General features: G+C 38.3%; 1 protein-coding gene across 5 annotated transcripts in view; it reads right to left on the bottom strand.

Moving 5' to 3' along the window:
* Window positions 1–20,513, bottom strand: part of POLA1 (DNA polymerase alpha 1, catalytic subunit) — a 307,953-nt gene that overhangs the window by 32,572 nt on the left and 254,868 nt on the right. The window contains exon 37 of one of the 5 annotated variants that reach the window (XM_065538316.2): window positions 16,107–16,959. The exons of the other annotated variants lie outside the window; for them this stretch is intronic. Within the exon in view, the coding sequence (XP_065394388.1) occupies window positions 16,826–16,959 (134 nt within the window). The 3' untranslated portion in view covers window positions 16,107–16,825. Of the gene's footprint in view, window positions 1–16,106; window positions 16,960–20,513 lie in introns of those variants that run through there. 5 annotated transcript variants of the gene reach the window in all.

The raw sequence follows: 20,513 nt of genomic DNA, 5'->3' as shown, positions 1-20,513 counted from the left end.
ATTTATTAGCTGAAAGTCTGTGAACTGGTGGATCTTCAGTAGAATCTAGCTAGAAGGTGTGTCTGTACAGTTAATGGTGTTCAACTATTTTTCAAGAATTTTAATGCCTTTGGGTAGAGCTTGCATTCCCCAGCTTCCCATCAATCAGCATTTCCTGCTATCTGACACCCTGACATCTGATCCTTGATTGTGCCTGCATTAGACCATAATGCAGAACAAACTTGACTCAATTAGCACCTAGCGAATACCTTAAGAGTAATGGCAGCACAAACTCCTTCAAATTTCACATCTTTTAGGTCATGAGGGTTTTAGTGATTTGAAAACAACTTCTATGCTGCCAAAACAGACTGGCAGGGAGTTATCAGTTTGGGAGAAAAATTAGGTATAACTTATTTCTAAGTGGTTAAAGATGGGATTTTGCTGACACAGTACATCAGTTGCCTTTTGTTTTTAAGGAATTCTTGAAAACGTTCTATAGATGCCTTATATGATTACAAATAAGAGTTCCGTATTATTACAGACTTACCATAATATATCAAATGAGTCGCATTTATTGGATTTCAACTATGTACATGTATCTTATTTAGTCTACATACTTACTCTCTAAAGGACACGCATTACTAAAACATTACCAAGTTATTACTGATTCTGCAATATCTCTTTGAGAAATGCTGAAAAATGAATTTTTATCTCTATTTTAAGATTGGAAAACTCACAGCATAGTAATCTGTTGGAAACTTCATAGAGACACTACAACAGGAATCCAGGTTTTCTGACACCCAAATCTATGGGTTCTCTACCAGATGTAACCCCTAAAAGAGGATTTTGACAAAGATGAGACAAAGAGTCTTTTAAGAAGATCACTTACAACCCTGTGTGACTGCTCTGAGCAAGAATTAGGGCAAGATGGCTCTTTTTTCATCATGATTAATTGGAATCAGACATGCCATTGAGTTTCTTGGCATATTAGTATACTGATATTTTATTGAAGGTCATCTAGGTTCAGGTTTATTTTGTATATAATCTTTAGAACTGAATGCCTCCCACCTAAAACACTTCATAATAATGTTTGTTATTAATCAGGCATTTCTGTGTGTATGTTTTGGGGTCAGTTTTTAATACAAAATGATTATTTTAAATATGCACAGATTATATTATTCCTTAATAAAACCCACAGTTCAAAGAACTAAGATGACCCTGAAAGTTGTTATTATTATTATTTAAGAGGATAGTTTGATTTTATGTCATTGAAGGGAGAGGAGAATAACTAAATTGGGACTGTTCTTATATAGTAGTGAGATTTCATGGGGTTACCATTATATATATTCAAAATTAAAACTATTAATAGCTTAGAAGGAAACTCTTGTAGACTTTTAAAATAATTATACCCATCTCACAAGTCATGTTGAAAGTTTTGAATAGATAACCAGCCCACATTAGTAATAAGTGCAAAGGCTGAGCAAACACGAACAGTCCTATGAATTTGCAGCATATTATATAAGGAGATGGAATAGTGAAAAGCATTGGAGTCCTGCAACCCTGAGTAGAAGGTCGGGATATGCCATTTACCAAGTAAGTTATTCAACCTCTCCAAGCCTTAGTTTCCTCTCCTCTAATAATAATTATAGTACCAACCTCAGAGTTTTAGTTTTTAAAGGTTAAACAAAATGTACACAAAGTCCTTATCCTTACTGTGATGCCTAAAACATAAACACTCAATAAAATATTAGTTATGATTATTAGCTATTCATTCCACACCTATTTATAATAAAGATTTAAGCTGTTCTGTAATCAAAAGAAATTTGCCCAAGTTAACACGATATCTGTTTAATGGTATTTATAATCATAATCATTATTGTGCTATATTGTAATTAGGCACAAATGGTAAACTGTTGGTATAATTGACTGTAATTAGTATACAGTCAAACTATTTTTTTTTTTTTTACGGTTTTTCGCTTCTTTGTTCTTGATCTAACATGTGATCAATATCATTATCAACTGTTTCCCCGCATTTACTGGTTGTGCGATTCTGATCACATCACCTATCCTCTTTAACATTTCCTTTTCCTCTTTGTGAAATAGTAATAAGACCCATTTCATAGTTAAGATTAAACACAGTAAAGTATAAAAAGTAAATATATATATACATAAAGATGCAGTAAAAACATAAAGATTACACAGAGAAATAGTAGAATGCCTGGCACAGAACTGATCAATAAATGGCAGCTGTCAGCAGGTGGTAGCATTATAGTTTGTCATGACTAATATTACAATGCTTTTCCCCCTATGGAACTTAATGGCCGTATTCTCAAAAACCTTAAGCCTAGGAACAAGCTTCAGGCATGAAGGTGGGTAAGACTTTCGAGCAGTGGTATTCAACTGCTGCTGTATGCTGGGATGAAATTACACTGATGCCTGGGTCCATCTCAGAGAGTCAGCTTTAACTGGCTTAGGCGGGTTTTTTAAAAAAGCTCCTACGTTACGCTTTACTGGGTATTTGAAGTGGAGAATCTCTCTGTTGGAGGGATGCCTGAGCTCAGGTGAAACCCATTCTTGGTTCCACAGACAGCCAAGAATCTTAGTGAGTCCTGCTTACTTTGGGAGAAGAGGAAGTAGAAAGAAGGTCTTTTCTGTGGGAACTCAAAGAGGAAATAAATTAGGTGTGCTTTTAGGGTTGACCTTAAGGACAACTTTGTGTATATGTGATTTTAGGAACAACAGGAAAGTACCCCTGCTCCAAATATAACCCATCATCTACTTGCTCATATTTGGTATTATTTCCACATAAAACACAGCAAGTTAAATCTGACAATACAAATAACCCTGGAAAGAATAATATAAACACATCAAAAAAGAAGTATTTTCAGTTTTTGAATGGTACAAACAGAAGGTTTCCCTTTATTTTAGAGGTCGAGAAGGAGGCAAGGTAGCAGGAGAGCTCTAGACACCAAAGGGACCCCATCCAAGCAAGATGGTGAAAAAGAGCAGAAACTGACTAAGCAAACCAGACTAGTATCCCTGAGTTTACAGTTTTGTAGTGGAAGGCAAGAAAGGAGTTGCGCAGGAGTGCATCTTTATGGAAGCCCCAGTCACAAGGTCACGAAAGGAATAGCTAGCTGCAAACGTTTAGCAAGTGCATCTCTAAAAGCATGGTGCTATTACACTGGAAGTAGAAATGTCCTCACTAAACATGCAGAACATTAAGGTCCTATGAAGAAAAAATAAGAGCAATATATTGATAGAAAAAAAATTAAGCCTCTAACTCTGTGGTTCAACATCAGAACCAAAGTAAAAACAGTATTTCAGTATCTGAAAATAACTATAGTTCTGCCTTGTTCATGGCTATTCTGGCATTACATACGTATCAAATTGTGCTGGTTAGAATACAACCTAGTCAATGTTCTCATTAGTAAATACCTCAGATGTGGTTCTCTAAGTTTGTCAGCCATCCTAGACACACACTTATGGACATATAAAACATATTTTGGAGTCAAAATATTGTTATGATACATCTGTTTTAAGTTTATTTAGTATTTCGGAACTCCTTTTTTGGAGGGTCATTTTATCCAACATCCTCCTATGAATTGAGCTTTTTAAAAATTTTTCCATTTTACCTATCATCCTCCTGTTTATAATCCCCCCACTCCAAGAGAAAGATTATCTCCTAAGGATCGATTTTTCAAATTTAGTAGCTTTCCATAGAATCTTTCTGATATTGTCAACACATGAAGGTTTCCTTTCCCAGTTGGTTCACCCGCCGTCAGCTATTAGTGAGGGCTGGGTCCTCGATGCTACTTCAATCTCCTCAGAGTGCCCACTAACACATATGGCCTACTAGGAAGAGGTGCACAGCTCAGTAGATAACTTTCAACAGAGTATTAGCAATGTAGCTGTCCCTTAAGGGTCTGTATAAAACTTTTTATGTAGCATGAATATAGAATTGATACAGGGTACTTACTCATATGCTCAACTCCACTTCAATCTATTTATAGTGCATCAATTGTCTAACAAGTATTGAAATATTTGAGGGTAGAGGTGCCAGAGAGATGACAGACAGTCCTGAGATCAGGGGTTGGAAGCTGGCAACCTACCAGCTGAATCTAACCGGACACTGTGGACAGCACAGTGTTTCAAAAGTTTTTGAAACTGAATGCCTTTAGGGAAGGCATGGTGTGTTAAGCTAATTTTAAACTTTATCCCAAAGGACTTCAAAGAATTTTTAGCTCAGGGACTTTGTTTTTCAGCAAGATAATTCTGACAGCAGTGTGGAGGATAAATCAAAGGGGGGATGGCTGCTTAGACATAGTGCGGCCCAATAGAAATATAATGTAAGCCATATACACCATTCTGAGAACATTCAATGTTCTAGTAGCCACATTTTTAAAACCCCTAAAATAAAACAAGTAAATCTTAATGTTTCATTTAATCCAGTACATCTAAAATATTTTCCTTTCAGAATGTAATCAATGTATGAATATTAATGAGGTATATCTGATACTTATGACGCATCTCAATTTAAACTAGCCACATTTCAAGTGCTCAATAGGCACACGTGGCTAGTGGCTACTGCAATAGACAGAGCAGGTCTAGAAGTAGAAAAAACAAGAAGACTTGTCTAGGAATCCTGTTGAGAGGACCACCTGAACTACGTGGCAGCAAGTGAAAATGGCAGAAGAAGAGAGCTGCAGGGTGTACTCAGAGGTAGAACCAGCTTACAAATCTTTTTTTTTTTTGAGACGGAGTTTCACTCTGTCGCCCAGACTGCGGTACAGTGGCACGATCTTGGCTCACTGCAACCTCCACATCCTGGGTTCAAGTGATTCTCATGCCTCAGCCTCCTGAGTAGCTGTAATTACAGGCGTGCGTCACTACGCCCAGCCAATTTTTGTATTTTTAGCAGAGACGGGGTTTCACCGTGTTAGACAGGCTGGTCTCGAACTCCTGACCTCGTGATCCTCCCATTGCGGCCTCCCAAATTGCTGGGATTACAGGTGTGAGCCACTGTGCCTGGCCACAAATCTTGGATATGGATTGGATGCGGAGGGAATGGGAGAAGAGTCTTATAGGATTGTTTCTGGCGTGGATGACAGGATAGATATGGAGTGCCAGTGACTGGGAAAGGGAGGGTAAAAGAAACAGCTGGTGGGTAATAAGGAATACGATGACTTCACTTCTGGACATGTTGATTTTGACAGATGTTCATGGGACAGACATCTCAGTGGATTTATCTAGGAGATCAATAGGTATGCAAGTCTAAAAGTCAGTCTGAAAGAGGACTCGATTGGTCGAGTTAGACTTGGAGTCCTTGGTGTGTAGGGTACGGATGAGATCATCCATGGAGAATGCACACAGAGGGAAGAGAACAGAGGGGAAACTAGATAAACCAATGTTTTCAATACGCTGCCCCCTGCCTCAATTATAAAAGTAACACACTGTCAGGAAAATGACAGCTGGCATCTCAATGCATTTCCTGCCAGCCTTTTTCTAAACTGATGTTCATGAATATATATATGTGTGTTACTACAGGGGAGAGTATATTAACTACATGGACCTGAAACCTGTTTTTCTTACTTAATACATACAATTCACTTTTACAGAACATGGATAATACTCCACGTTGTAATGGCTGTCCAATACCCTATGATACAAAGGATGTACAATTTTTCAAAGTATATCAACATATAGATTAACATCTCAACATACATTGTGATCTGTACTTTTGACTGTGTAAGAGGAAATCATTTTAAAAATGGAAAACAAATGGGGTGGAGAGGTCAATGGTAGATGGACTGGAAAGATTCCATTGGGTTTGGTAACTAGGAAGTCACTAAGGACCCTGGTGTGAGCAATAGAGTTGTTGAGTCAACTAAATGCTAGAGAAGTGAAGAGCCTATATACAGCTCTCTCACAAGAATTTACAAAGAAGTGGGAGCAGGGGAACATAAGATTAAAGAAAAGCTTTTGTTAAGTTTTAAAATAGTCAAGGTTTAGTGTCACTGGAATGACTGTGTCTGTTCCATTCTCTTGCAAAAATCACCTCAAATCTCACCTCCTCCACTAATTCTTTTCCCACTAACTCAAGCTCTATCTGATCTCTTCCTCTTAAAAATGGATTAGAAATTTTTACTCTTAACCTCCCAATATACAGCTTAGGCTAGAGGTTCTCAGTCATGGGGTACAACAGGAGAGGCTCCACAACAAAGAATCACCTAGCTCAAAATGTCAACAGTGCCAAGGTTGAGAAAATCTCCACTATATTTGGAATTCAAGCCACCTCTCTCCCACCAGGGCGCAGGACTACTGTGACTAAAACCTTCTAAGTACTCTCCTCACTTCTCCTCTTGTTCCCCTATGATGCAGCAGCCAGAGTGACCTTCAAAAACAGATCAGATCCTGCCATGCCCCTTCTCTGCCTAAAATCTTCAATGGCTTCCTAGTGCACATAGCTTCTCTACCCCCATTTCCTATAGGCAACAATTCTGAATTTGCTGTATCTCTTTTCTACCTGCATATTATACTTTTACTATATATTTGTATAAGCATAAACAACACAGACACTATTTTAATGTTGTTTATAAAATTTATATAAATCATTTTATATGTACTTCTCTGTCACTTACCTAGGAGACTATTATAGACAGTGCAGATATTCACCCATAAACATCTCCTTGAGCATGGTACATGGAGGTCAGGGCTGGTGTCTGTCTCTAGGGCATACACCTAGAAGTGGAATTGCTGGGCCTTATGATTGCACAGCTTCAATTTTACTAGATACTGCCACATTTCTTATACCAACTTACTCCCATCAGCAAATGTAAGAGAGTTCCCATGTCCTCACCCAGTATTCCCCAGTTTTGGTTAACAAAGCAATACAAAAACTATAGTCAGTGTTCAAACATCGGACAATTCCACAGGACCATCTGTGTTTCTTCCTCTGCTTGAAAAATCAGAACGTCTGGCAAAACAGAGCTCATGTTTTCTGTATGAAAACAGCATGTATACTTCATCACGGTCCTAAAGAAATTTGAGTTTGTGAACCCTGCACTAGGTGGCCATGACACATTATTAAAATCTTGAACCATTCCAGTCAACAACCCTCGGTGTGGCATGCTGGCATCCATGAGTCCTGAGGTCTGGGAGCTGGCAATACCCACAGGTGATGACTCATATGCAGGTCCTGTCTGTCTACCCCCTATCCCAATCTGGTCTTTTCATCATCAGCTCTCTTCTTTATCTACAAACTAATCAGTACTACTAATTTTAGTTAATGGCTGCTACTTGCTTCTCTCCTCCTTCCATTCTTTTACTGCCTATATTCTTAGTTTCATACTTTTTTTGGCCTTTTATAGGTATGTAACAGGTATTCAAAAATACTGTGTAAGTTAGTTCAGGAGATAATAGAGGCCTGAATTTTTATTAACTATTTATTAAGCGAAGGTAAAAGAGAATGAATGATTGCCAAAATTCTATTCTAGTGTTTCCTAAACTATGTCCTGCACCTACATAAATATGGAGAGAGCTGGCTTAAAACAAAATTAAACAAATTTCCATTGCAGGACACCTTTGAGCCTAAAATATGCTAATATACATTGAAAACAATGAAGGGGCGGGGGATACAGAATGTAGCATTTTCTAAACTTCTTTGGTCAGGGAGCCTTTGTTACCCCCAGGAATACTAACGACACTAGAATTACATAGAACAGATTGGGAATGCTGCTCTTTTTAAATGGCCCTTCAACTTTCGTTTTTTTCCCTACACTAATCTATAAAGTGTATTTTGTTTCTAACAATGAAGTTACCTTCCTAGGGAATTTTGGGTTTTATATATATAAATATATATAAACATATATATATATGTGTGTATATATAATTCGTTGTTGATTTTTTTAAAGACAGGGTCTTGCTTTGTCACCCAGGCTACAGTACAGTGGCATGATCATAGCTCACTACAATCTTCAACTCCTGAGCTCAAGTGATCCTCTTGCCTCTCACCTTCCCAAGTAGCATGCTCAGCTAATTTTTTTTTAAGAGGTGGGGTCTCACTATGCTGCCCAGACTGGTCTAGAACTCCTGACCTCAAATGACTCTTCTGCTTCAGCTGGAGGGAGGGTGGGCTGGGATTAAAGGCATGAGCCACCAGACTTGGCCTATATATTTTAAAGTTATTAAAAGTAATTCCTCCGATAGAGAGGAGAGGAGTTAGGTAGAATATCTGTCTTACTTTTTTCCCATTCAGGAATTTCAATAATAAAGCTTTAAAAAATGGTTTTAGGTGTCTCTTGTTATTGAAAACTAAAATATAACAAACTGGTTGATCAAAGCCAACAAAAACAAATCTCCACATCTCTGAACAAACCCTGGACTGCAACAGAAGATCAAAATAAACATGTCCTCACTGTCACAACCAAAATCAAAGGCAACTCTGCAGCTGGATTCTCAAAGTAGCTGAAAGTTCTCATCAAGTCCACGTTAGTCTTATTCTCTGTGAGCACTGTACTAACCCACCCCATGTGTGATAAAGTTATGAACAATTGGGGCTGCCTAATGCAAATTGTGTTCCTGAGTCACTGAAAGGGTTAAAGCCATTTCATGTCATTTAAAACCACACAGTGGAACAAATGGCCATATCCAATTGTCTTCTTCTTGAGGGCAGAAACTGTGTCTTAATCCTGCTCTGGGCTGATGTGGTGGCTCATACCTGTAATCCCAACACATTAGGAGGCCAAGGTGAGAAGACTGCTTGAGCCCAGGAGTTTGAGGTCAACCTGGGCAACATGGCAAGACCCAGTCTCTACAAAAAATAATGCAAAAGAATTAGCTGGTGGGGGCGGGGTGGGGAGTGGTGGCGGATGGCAGTGCACACCTGTGATCCCAGCTACTCAGGAGGCTGAGGCAGGATTGCTAGAGCCCAGGAGACTGAAGCTGCAGTGAGCAGTGCTTGCGTCACTGCACTCCAGTCTAGGCAAACGAGTGAGACTGTCTCAAAAAAAGAGAAAAAAACCCAAAAAACCAAATTCTACTCTGGATTTCTGAGGGCTGCCCCACAGTGCCTGTCACACAGAAGACACAAAGGAAATGAAGTTGGTAGACTTCGCTGCTACAGAAAACCAAGGAAAAAAAGAGCAAGCTCACAAATTGTCCATGCTCCTGTGAAACTGAAAGTCCTTTTATAGCCTTCTTGGGACTAGGGCTCAAGTAGCTGTGAACAAGTACTGTTAGATGAGCTGGTAATACTGTTATAACCTTCACCTGGGCCAGCCTGCTCTCTTAAAAAGAATAGCTCATTTAATCCCTGTGCTACAGGGGCTCAGTACTGGCACTTTCTAGATTTAAGGATGACAGCTAGTCCATGATTTACTGTGGTCCACTGACCAATGAATAAGACAATACCACCAAATGTGACAGGCTAAACTTTTTACAGATTTGACTTTGATGCTCACCATATTTACTACTAGTACAAATCAGGCTGAGAAACACCTACCATAAATTGGATATCTAACACTAACAAATTATGCACCCATTACAGATGACCTTTGGAGTTCCTCAAGGTACAGTCACAATCATGCATTAAAAAAGCTGCCTTTCACTGTAATGTGTGAATGTATGAAATTAAATGAGGCTTGCAATGTAATCAGTGTGGTTGGCTGCTTTAATATATTCCATTTCAATTTCAAATCACCGCAAGCCAAGAGTGACGAATCTAATTTGATCAGTTGTTCACAAAAACACAGAAAAGCAAATGTGGATCTAGCAACACAGCCAGATTTTTAAAGGAATTAATATTTTCCATCACCACCAGAAGCCCTTAACATATTTTTTTAAAAATAGTAATTAAAAACAAATCCAAACAAAATTCTTTTCTCACTAAAAATTCAACCCTCACACTCACAAGTTCAAAAGATACAATATTTACGTAAAAAGCATATTTAATTTTAAAAGCTAGTGACAAATTTCAAACGTACCAAAAGAAAACTAAAACCAACAGGTCTTTACAAGGCACTTCCTGGAACTAATGTGGAAAGTTCTCCAGCACTGGTTATTAGTATCTAGCAAGAATTTGTATACAAACACATTTCTTTATCTCCATCCCTACTATAATTTGGGGCAACACAACTTACAAATTTAGTCACTGTTATACTCGAGGTCTCTAGGACTCTAGCAGCTGCTTAGCAGAGCACACAAGAAATAACATGCAGAGATGGGAATGAGACTATATTATCCCAGTCACCTTTGAAAGTTGTGATGCTCTTCAGAATCTCGTTAATTAATATGTAATTTTAAAGGCTTTGGCATTTTCCTCTAGACCACTGTACATAATTTCTAGAGAAAACACATGGAGTGTCTCCAGGAAGTGCACATTTGTTGACGGGGGACCTTCCAAAAGCTTCCATAGTGGAAGTATCATACTCCCTACCTTCTTTCAAGATCTAGCCTGTGCCTATTTGTCCAACTTCATTTCTATTACTTTCCCTTTCTTGCCTGTCCTCCAGCCACACCTGTCTCCTAACTGTCCTAAGATGCTCCAGCTTTAGACTTTTTCCTCTGGTTGTTCCCCTGGTATAGAACGTCCTGCCTCTAGAATTTCCTCCCTCTTGTCATTCAGGTTTCAGCTTAAACACCAGCTTCTTAGAACTTCCTATCCACTTCTATCAAACCACCCCATTTTATTGTCTCTGTAGGGGTTGTTACTATCTGAAATGATCTTGCTCTTCACTCTTCTGTAGAATGTGCCATGAGAACAGATACCTTGTTTATGCCTGATGCATGGTAAGCATTTAAAAAAAAAATGCTAAAAACAAACTTATAACACAGAACAATAATAGACACCATAAAGAGGCACTAAACTAACACAGATGTTTAACAATTTCTTTTTCAATAGCTAGGATGTATGACACTGAGGAAGGGCGGGAGGGGATAATATCTTTGGAGTCTGCTGGCCCTAAGTTTCAAATGTGGGTCTGTACTAGATAGAATTTACTGTCCTAGAAAATAAGTTTACTTGTTTCACATCTGTAAAGTGGGGATAAGAGCATCCATTTAGCAGATTATTGTGAAGATTAGCATGACTACATGTAAAGAACAGTTCATCAGGCCGGGCGCGGTGGCTCACACCTGTAATCCCAGCACTTTGGGAGGCCGAGGTGGGCGGATCACGGGGTTAGGAGATCCAGACCATCCTGGCTAACACGGTGAAACTCCGTCTCTACTAAAAATACAAAAAATTAGCCGGGCGTGGTGGCGGGCGCCTGTAGTCCCAGCTACTCGGGAGGCTGAGGCAGGAGAATGGCGTGAACCCGGGAGGGTGGAGCTTGCAGTGAGCCGAGATCACGCCACTGCACTCCAGTCTGGGAGACACAGCGAGACTCAGTCTCAAAAAAAAAAAAAAAAAAAAAAAAAAAAAAAAAAGAACAGTTCATCAGTAAAGAATTTGATATTTGTTTATTTTATTTTTATTTACCTATCACTACCAACTACTGACATCTTCTTTTTTATAAATGGCAACCAAATAACAAAAATATGAATGAATCAACATTCACTATATCACCCTGGAAACTAGGAGACTGCAAATACAAATGGACAGAAATAAAAATGGTGTGATTTCTAGAATTTTTTTTTCCAACTTTTAAGTGATGGTTGATGTTTCTATCACTTCTAATTATAAAATATAACATATCTCATTTCTTTCTTGAGACAAAGATCCAAAGACAACAAACTACTAAAAAACTGCATTTATTAAATTATATTCAGTTAAGCAAAGGCAAATATAACAAAGTGTACTCATTAATTTTATTCTCCAGAGATGCTTTAGCCAAACCATGTCATAACAAAGACATCACATAGCAAGGCTTCTATCAGCATTGAACAAAAAAGTAGCTTTTTTTTTTTTTTTTTTTTCCTGCTTTTTTCATTTGAGCAGTCAGGAACTATGGTGGCTTATTTATTGGGCAGTAAATGTATTCGAGACACTACCCTTTTAGGATAATGAAAACCTCAAAACAGGTCAAACACTTGAAGTGGTAAGTACTGATTACATCATGGAGGTACATACTATGCAACCAGCCTTCTTTGTGCTACTAATTCTGCAGCTAATAGACTTGGGGAATTAGTTAAGAAGGGAAGGGCACTAGAGAAAATATTATTAACTGAGAAATACAAAAGGATGGCAGCAAAGAGAAAGTTATGGGAGTAAAATTACTAATTGAGGAAAAATAAGGGAAAAAAGCAAAAATAGGGAAGGCAATTTATATAAGCTGGACTGGTCTGCACCTATAGTATCAGGGTGGACCCCATGTGAAGTTGCCACGTTTTATACACAAAAAAATGGTCTAATGTCAGCAATTTTATATGGTACAAACCAACACATTTACCAAAGCACTCAGGACTCCTCGTTACTACCTAATAAGTGATACCCCCTAACTTGTGCATGAGTTTTGCATGCAAGTGCAAACTCTGAATGGCTTGTATTTGGAACCTTTACACAGCAGTGTCCAAAATGGTAACTGTTAGGATGTCAGACTCCATTGTGGACAAGAAAATCTTCTATTTTAATAGATTCAAATCCCCGAATTTCTTTTGATGGCTGTTAAGGTTTTAGAAGGCATCCTCAGTTTCCAGAGAAAGGCTGGTATAAAAAATGTAATACAGGAGTTTAGAAGTGCTTAAATATTTTGAAGTCTGAATAAAGGCAAGATTCAAAGGGCATAATGGAAAAGAGATGACATGAATTTACATAATAACTAATATTTTAAGATGTTCAAGAAGACCCTTATAGAGATATAGAAATACATTTTTAAAATAACAAGAAGTGGGGATATTAAGGCACATAAATAAACTTGTCATTGCAGTGACAGTGTACTGGTGAAGTGGGGCGGGAAGATGAAAAGGGGAAATATTCAGGTAAACACTCCAGTATTTAAAAACAAATGGTGCATTTGGATAGCTAATGTGATAATTTGAATTACAGCATGTGGTATTCTAAAAAAGAGTGCTGCAGAGTTGCCTGTGTGCTAGAAGGTGATTGGTTAAGCTTGTTCCAGTATTATTTATGATAATAAAATATCCTCATCTGCATTTGGTGGGGTGGGTAGGGAGGTGTTTAAAGAAAGTGAGTATCTGTATAGTGATCAAACTGTTACTGAGCAAGAGCCTAAGTCCACTCCTAATCACCAGGATTTCTTTCTGTTAATTAATCATAATCAGGATAAGGTAGTGAGGAAGGGGACAGCCAAAGTGCAGAGAGCAATGGGGGCGGGGGTGGGGTGGGGAGGGTGAAGATGAAGGGTTTAATTAATCACAGGGCAAAACAGAAGTTGACATTTGCATCTCAATGCTGTCCCTGGTTATAAGCTGACCAAATGTAGACGAAGCCCACTGACAAACCATATTTCACCAATTTTAAGATAAATCTCCTCCCCTCTGTTATAACATCTCTGAAATTGGAATGTGTCTTAAGTCAATGCCATTTTGGATTTAATGATAAACGCTGACAGAGTTTAGCTAATGGTCATCTTTCTAAAAGTCACTACGGTCCAACTTAAACCAGCCAATCAATTATCAGAGAATGTTAAGTTTCCTACATGACTCTGTAACAGCTACTAGTATCTTAGAAAATAAAAAACACCGCGGAAGGAGTTGGTCTTAGTCATCTACATGTTTCTGATGCTTAAATACACCTCTAATTATGCCCTTTATCTGAACTAGGAAACCTGGGAGGATAATATACATTAAGAACTTTAACACTCGGTCCCCTGACTTTGCTACAAAGAATGCTACTGTGTATGATTCAAAGCCTTTATGGAAGGAAATCTATGCAGATACAGAAAATATTCAATATTTTAATATGTTGAACTACTGGTAGAACAAATGCTTGCCACTTCGGTAACTACAGAAAACCTAACAGAAATCTTTTGATGAATTTTACTGAAAAGAATAAGACTGTTAAATAAAGATACCATGCAATGAAGGAGGAAAAGAACTCTGGAGTCCTCTGTTGCCCAGTAAGGTAGCCGCTAGTCACAGGTCACTATTTCCATTTAAATTAATTAAAACTAAGTAAAATGGAAAATTCAGTTCCTCAGTCGCACTAGCTACATTCAAGTGTTCAACAGCTACATGTGGGGCTAGAGGCTACAACACTGGAGAGCACAGATGCAGAATATTTCTATCATTGCAAAGAATTCCAGTGGACAGTGTTACTCTAGATGAACAGTCCGAAGATGAGTTATAGCTCAGCTCCAACATGTAGCAGTTGCAAATCTGGATAAATTAACGGTGTTCACCAAAACTTGCTTTTCTCATTGTTAAAATGAATATGTAATTGTTATCCTACTCCCAGAGATGCTGTGAGGATAAGAGGACAAAGGACATGTGAAAGTGCTTTGAAAAGTATACAGTAGCTGGGCGTGGTGGCTCACACTTGTAATCCCAGCACTTTGGGAGGCTGAGGTGGGCGGATCACAAGGTCAGGAGTTCGAGACCAGCCTGGCCAACATGGTGAAACCGCATCTCAACTAAAAATACAAAAATTAGCCGGGCATGGTGGCGTGTGCCTGTAATTCTAGCTACTAGCGAGGCTGAGGCAGGAGAATTGCTTGAACCCAGGAGGCGGAGGTTGGAGCGAGCCCAGATCGCGCCACTGCACTCCAGCTTGGGTGACAGAGTGAGACTCTGTCTCAAAAAAAAGAAAAAGAAAAAGAAAAAAAGATACAGTGCCATAAACAAGTTAGCTAGTAAGTTATATTTTTATGTGATTTACTTTAATAAACACACTTATGTCCACTGGATATTTTTTTACTATTTAAACTCCCAAGTTTCATGGCTTCTTTTTCTTTTTCTTTTTTTTTTTTACTGGGAAGAGAGGGGGCTGGTTAAAAAAAAAGAGAAAAAAAAAAAAAAAAAAAAAAAAAACATGCCTCCAGATATTTTTTTAGCAAACAAATGCTTATAGTAGCGACATGAATAACAGAAATGAGTGAAGTGGGCTGTGGTGAGGCTATGGCAAACTGGAGAACCCATGTTCTGTCCAAACTGCTTAGCTGCTACTCAGCTTCAGTCAACTGTGGCCATTCAGGAATGCTGACTTACAGTAGCCACATACGGATTTTATTTAAACATGCCAGAAATTTGGCTCTTTATAGGAACTCTCCACCCTAAAAAATATTAGCAACCATTTAGAAATCTGAAGTGTTCTTTAGGCAAATTAAACACATTTAGAGGTCATGCGCAGTTTGTGGCTGCTACTATGTGACCTCTGGTTTCTAAGACCCTATGGCAGCTATACTTCCTCTACGTGGCCCCATGTCTTAGGACACTTACAAATAGATGCACACAATTTACTGCTCATTTCATGTGAAATATAAATAAGAGTCACAGTATTACTTATTTTATATAAATTACCATTCTCCAGTATTAAGAAATTATTTCCATGATTACTGAAATATTGAAAAGGAAAAAAAGGCAAGAAGGAAATGGTATTATTCCTTCTTGCATGATTTTATATGCAAGTTTTACTGTAATTAAAGAAAATTTTTTTATTGCTACTGCATTGGAAAATCACTGAAAATCTGGAGGGAGAACTATAGTATCTTACATAAAAGCCAAAGTCCTCTATTGATGAATGAGTTAGAAATTTCTTTTAAAATTCTAATTTGAAAAGCTTAATATCAGAAAGCAAAGCAAATCTTTTAATTCTCCCAGTAATTTAAATGCTGTAAACTCAAAAACACATTCAATTTAAAAGGTTTCTATTATATTGAAGCATACACAATTTTTTATTCCAAGTATACTTAACTGTATTTTATTTTTATCACATGCCCACCCCAAGGAATCACCAGTTGCAGCCTTTTTATTCAGTTGATAATTCAAATATTATTTCTAATACAAATACATGGTTTATCACGCTTATTTATCACTAACTTGCTACACTTCATAATCGCATTACAACCCCACTGTGTACTGAATACCACTTACAGTTCAAACTACTCAAGATAAGCACTGTTACTTTCAAGAGAAGATTGGCAGTAATTAAAGGTCTTATTTAGTAGTTGTTGGTAACCACCTTTTTAAGGAGGAAAAAAAACAATAGAAAGTAGCACAGATATATTTAATTTGGTAATTGTATTTTATTAATGAGGTCTATTTTGGACATATACTTTAACTGGGGTTAAAACAAAGATGTGCTAAACTGTTATCAATGCTATAAAACAGAATGAGATGCAAGTGTTTTGTAATTCATCAATGAGAAGAATTGAAACATCTGTGACCTACATGGCATAAAACTAAATCATACTAGAACACTAATAATAATAATAATAAAAACAACAATAGTACTTTGCACTTATAGACCTCCTTTCAGAGGAATTTCAGAGTGCTTTTAAAACACATGTTATTTTCCCTTTTTCAAACAAATAAGACAACTAAATCAAAGAATAATAATGGTTTGCTCATGCCACAAAGTGAGTCAGCGACAAACCAGGAATAGATTTTCTAACTTGCTCAGTCTCCCGCAATTACATCGTGCAACGATTATGCTGTTAGAGTATGTCTTGCAGGTAACACTCAAGACAGGTATCTCCAGATTTTTCTCCCCCAGCCCAAGCCTATTAATACTATTGTTTACAAACCTACATGGCCATCAGTTCGTGTGCCTGCATGTCGTTCAACTGAAAGTCACATGGGCGATAAGAGAAGAACAGTCTCTTAGCAGTTTTTCACCTTCCTGCCTTCACGAGAGCTTTCTGGAGCTGGCCTCCAGATGTTTCAAGATATATTAAAGGCTGGCCAACCAAATAACACATCTGGAACAGAGAGCTAAAACTGTGAATCACTAGAAAAATCTGCAGGTTGGCTGGATGCGGTGGCTTCTGCTTGTAATCCCAACACTTTGGGAGGCCAAGGCAGACGGATCTCTTGAGTTCAGGAGTTCGAGACCAACTTGAGCAACATGGCAAAACCTTGTCTCTAAAAAAAATAAAAAAAATTAGCCAGGCATGGTGGCACATGCCTGTAGTCACAGCTACTTGGGAGGCTGAAGTGGGAGGGTCACCTGAACCTGGGAAGTCAAGGCTGCAGTGAGCCGTGATTGTACTAATGTACTCTAGCCTGGGCAACAGAGTGAGACTCTGTCTCCAAAAAAAACAACAAAAAAAAAGGAATCTGCAGGGAAAACAACCAGCTACTATCATACGTATATAAATTCTGGAGGGCAAGGAGTATGCCTGGGTTGAGACAGTTCTCATTTAAAGTATGATTTTAGACTTTCAAACTTAATCCCACTAATATGACTGAGCATCAGTTTGATTTTTATACAACCTAAAGGTTTAAACAAAGAAATTTCTAGGCAGGAATTTATGTAATCTTCTGGAGATACATGATATCACGGCCCAACTCTACTAGTAATTGTCAGAAAGTAGACAAATTAAGGTGGGAAATTAAGTCCATGTGGAATGAGGAGATGGTATGGGCTAAATGTTTGATGAATGTATACATACATGGATGGAAAATTTTTTGTGACACAGTTGAAGGGCATAATAGGAAATAAATAGCACAGAAAAGAGGATGGAGTCAGAAAGTGCTCTACTATAGAAAACATTAATTTAACATACCGTTTATTAGGCTCTTATCATGAGCAAGCTGTCATCAGACATATAAGAATGTAACAAGCATGATCCCTGTCCTCAAATAATTATAATGCAAGAGGGAGAGTGCTTAAGAACTACAGGAGTTTAGAGGACAAAGAGATCACTTATGGCCGGGAGGCCTTAAAGTATGAAAAGAGTATGAACAGAGACTGGGCTGAGGTTGGCTAACCCAGGCAGGGAAACCACACCAGCCAAAGGATGTGGCCACAGTGGAGTCAAGGCCTGCTCAGGGATTGGTGAAGGGTCTAATTTGTGGGTACCAACAAGGTGCAGTCCTCATCCTTCTAGGCAAAAAGGGATGATCTGAGACTATTTTATAGCTCCAGCATCTCAAAACTGGTGAGGCCAGCCAAGAGATTTCTCCTCCCTGGATACCCCAGGTAAGCCCAAGAGATGAGCACAGGACACAGGAATATCCTCCTAAACCCTCTACTACTACCATCCTGTTCCAGACCGCTTGGAGGACAGGCAAAATTATAAAGCTGCAGAAGGCTGCTCTACCCAGGATCCAGTCGGCTGAGTGTCAAGGTAAGTAGAAGAGGACAGGAGGCGGAAAAGGTCTCAGAAATCCAAACCACAGAAGCTCCTAAACACCACGTTTGGGTTAGCCTCCACCTTCATACCTCCCCAGTTACCTATCCAGTCTCCTCAAAAGATCCCCCAACCTCCCCAGCAGCCCCATTCCTTCTTTTATGACGCAAGTTAATGGGGGAAAATAACATGTGCTTTATAGCCAATTTTGTTAAAATGCATTTATTTCATCTTTAGTTTGCTCATTACCAGAAAACAGTTCCTTCTTGCTTACTTTTCCTAGCCTATTTTTCTTCACTTTATCTTTGATGTTATATTAGCGTATACAGCACCATAAATGCTTCCTTTATCTAGGAAATAATTCTTGTGTTTGACTTCATTTTCCTTTCTACTGTCTGTTTAAATTGTTATCTAGATGCCACCCAGTCTCCCTTTCTATATCAAAGTCAAACTTAATGCATATTTGACAAGAAGCAATACTAAAGTTTGAAGAGTTTCACTAACTCAGATATTCTCAACACTGTGGGTATGCATCAGAATCACCTGTGGGTATTTTTAAATACCCAGCCGCCTGGGCCACACCCCAGACCTACTCAATCAGAAATCCAGCTTGTGGATTATCCGTGTTTCAACTTCTTCCATTAAGTACAGAAAACTGAGAATTAAAGTTTTCTTTTTAATATACTTCTGACGTGATGCTATTTCGATAGATAAGAAAACTAAAACATAGTTATCAAGATATATTTTAAGCTCCTTGAGAATAGGGACCATGCTTTTTTCATACTGTAACCATTTGGTAAATATGAATCGAGCATTTGCTACATGTTTAGTGTTGTGCTAGACGCTGAGGATACAAATCTGAACAAAACATGGTCAATGACAGGCTGCAGAAACCAATTCAAATACAGTTGTAACACTAAGTACTATAATAGATAGTCGTTTAGACAAAGTGTTCTTCTCAGAAGTAATAAAACCCAACTGACATTTACTGCATGCTTACTCTGTGCCAGGCACTGTCCTAAGCATTTTACATATTGCCTGTTTAATGTCCTAGATATTTTACATATTAGCCTATTTCCATATTATCCTGCTGAATTTAGAACCCTTTGAGGTAGGTGCTATTTTTTTCCTGTTTTATAGATGTACTTCAAGGTTACTTATCTAGTAAGGGGTGGAAAGTCAAAATTTGCACCTGGCATTCTCACTCCAGAGCCTGAGTTTTTAATCACTACCCTATATTGCATCTGAGAAACCCAGGCTAATGCCCTTGGTGTTCAACAAATGCTAGCGGAAGGAAGGAACAAAACAACAAATATTTACAGAGTGCTCACATGCTCACATGGTATGCCTGAAGCTCCTCCTTCCTAAAACTCCTGAACACAACAAACTAGGACCTTTGAATGCTTGTATGATTCCTTAGAGCCTAGGCAAAAGACAAATATTATCCTTCCCTTTACTTCAGTAATGAGATCAGAAGTTAGGTTTTCATAGCTAACCCTTAAATTGATCCCTTCATTTCTGTTCCTCTAGTTCGTAAGAGCTTACATCATTTGAGCCAAACTAAAAATGGCATTTTGAGGACACTGCGTCCAGGAATTCCCACATGCCTGTAGCATGTTACAGTGACACTCTGCTGCAATGAAAAAGATATTTCCTTAGAATTAGGCGAGAAAGAAAGGCAAATCTAAAGAGATGATATTTCAGGTTGAAAGAAGGAAAAAAGTTTCCTGATTCAGAGTTAAAGGTTGCTGCCAACAGCTTGTTTTGTTTCCAAAGATCAATACACAAAAGTTTCACAGAGCTGGAGGGAAAAGATTTGGATGCTAAGTTAGACAGGGGGCGGGGGGCATAATTCCCATCATTCCTTTGGGAGCAGTACAAAAATAACAAAACCTTTATAAAAGAGATGAGCAAGCTGGCTGTGAAAGGAATGACCCCTCACATATAGGGAAAGCAATTTGCATCTACAGATCTCATTGGTATAAATGACCTCCTTCAAAGAGTGAAAACCTCAATGGAAAGCCACTATACACCCATGAAAAGCTTTGCCGCCTATTTGTTGAGCCGTATACAGACTAACAAACAGGAGTGGTTAACCTGGCGCACCATGCACTATAGAGATATTTTTTTTAAGTAGGCTTAGTCAGCTAATCTTGTTGAGATTTCTCTCATACTACTGATTTCTTATTCTCAAAATAAATTAAGAGGCTTCATTCAAAATTCCCTGTGGTCTACCAGCTTGAGTTTGTTGGGTGTCTTTGATTGTCTCTTGTCTTTAGATTCCCTGCCTTGTCTCTTTAGATTTTGCTGTGCCCTTTGGTATTTCCCGTTAGTCCATGTCTG

The sequence above is a fragment of the Macaca fascicularis genome, chromosome X (genome assembly GCF_037993035.2).
Source record: "Macaca fascicularis isolate 582-1 chromosome X, T2T-MFA8v1.1".
Classification (NCBI taxonomy): domain Eukaryota; kingdom Metazoa; phylum Chordata; class Mammalia; order Primates; family Cercopithecidae; genus Macaca; species Macaca fascicularis.
The sequence above is the reverse complement of the archived record's forward strand: the minus strand, read 5'-3'. Positions and strand labels throughout refer to the sequence as shown.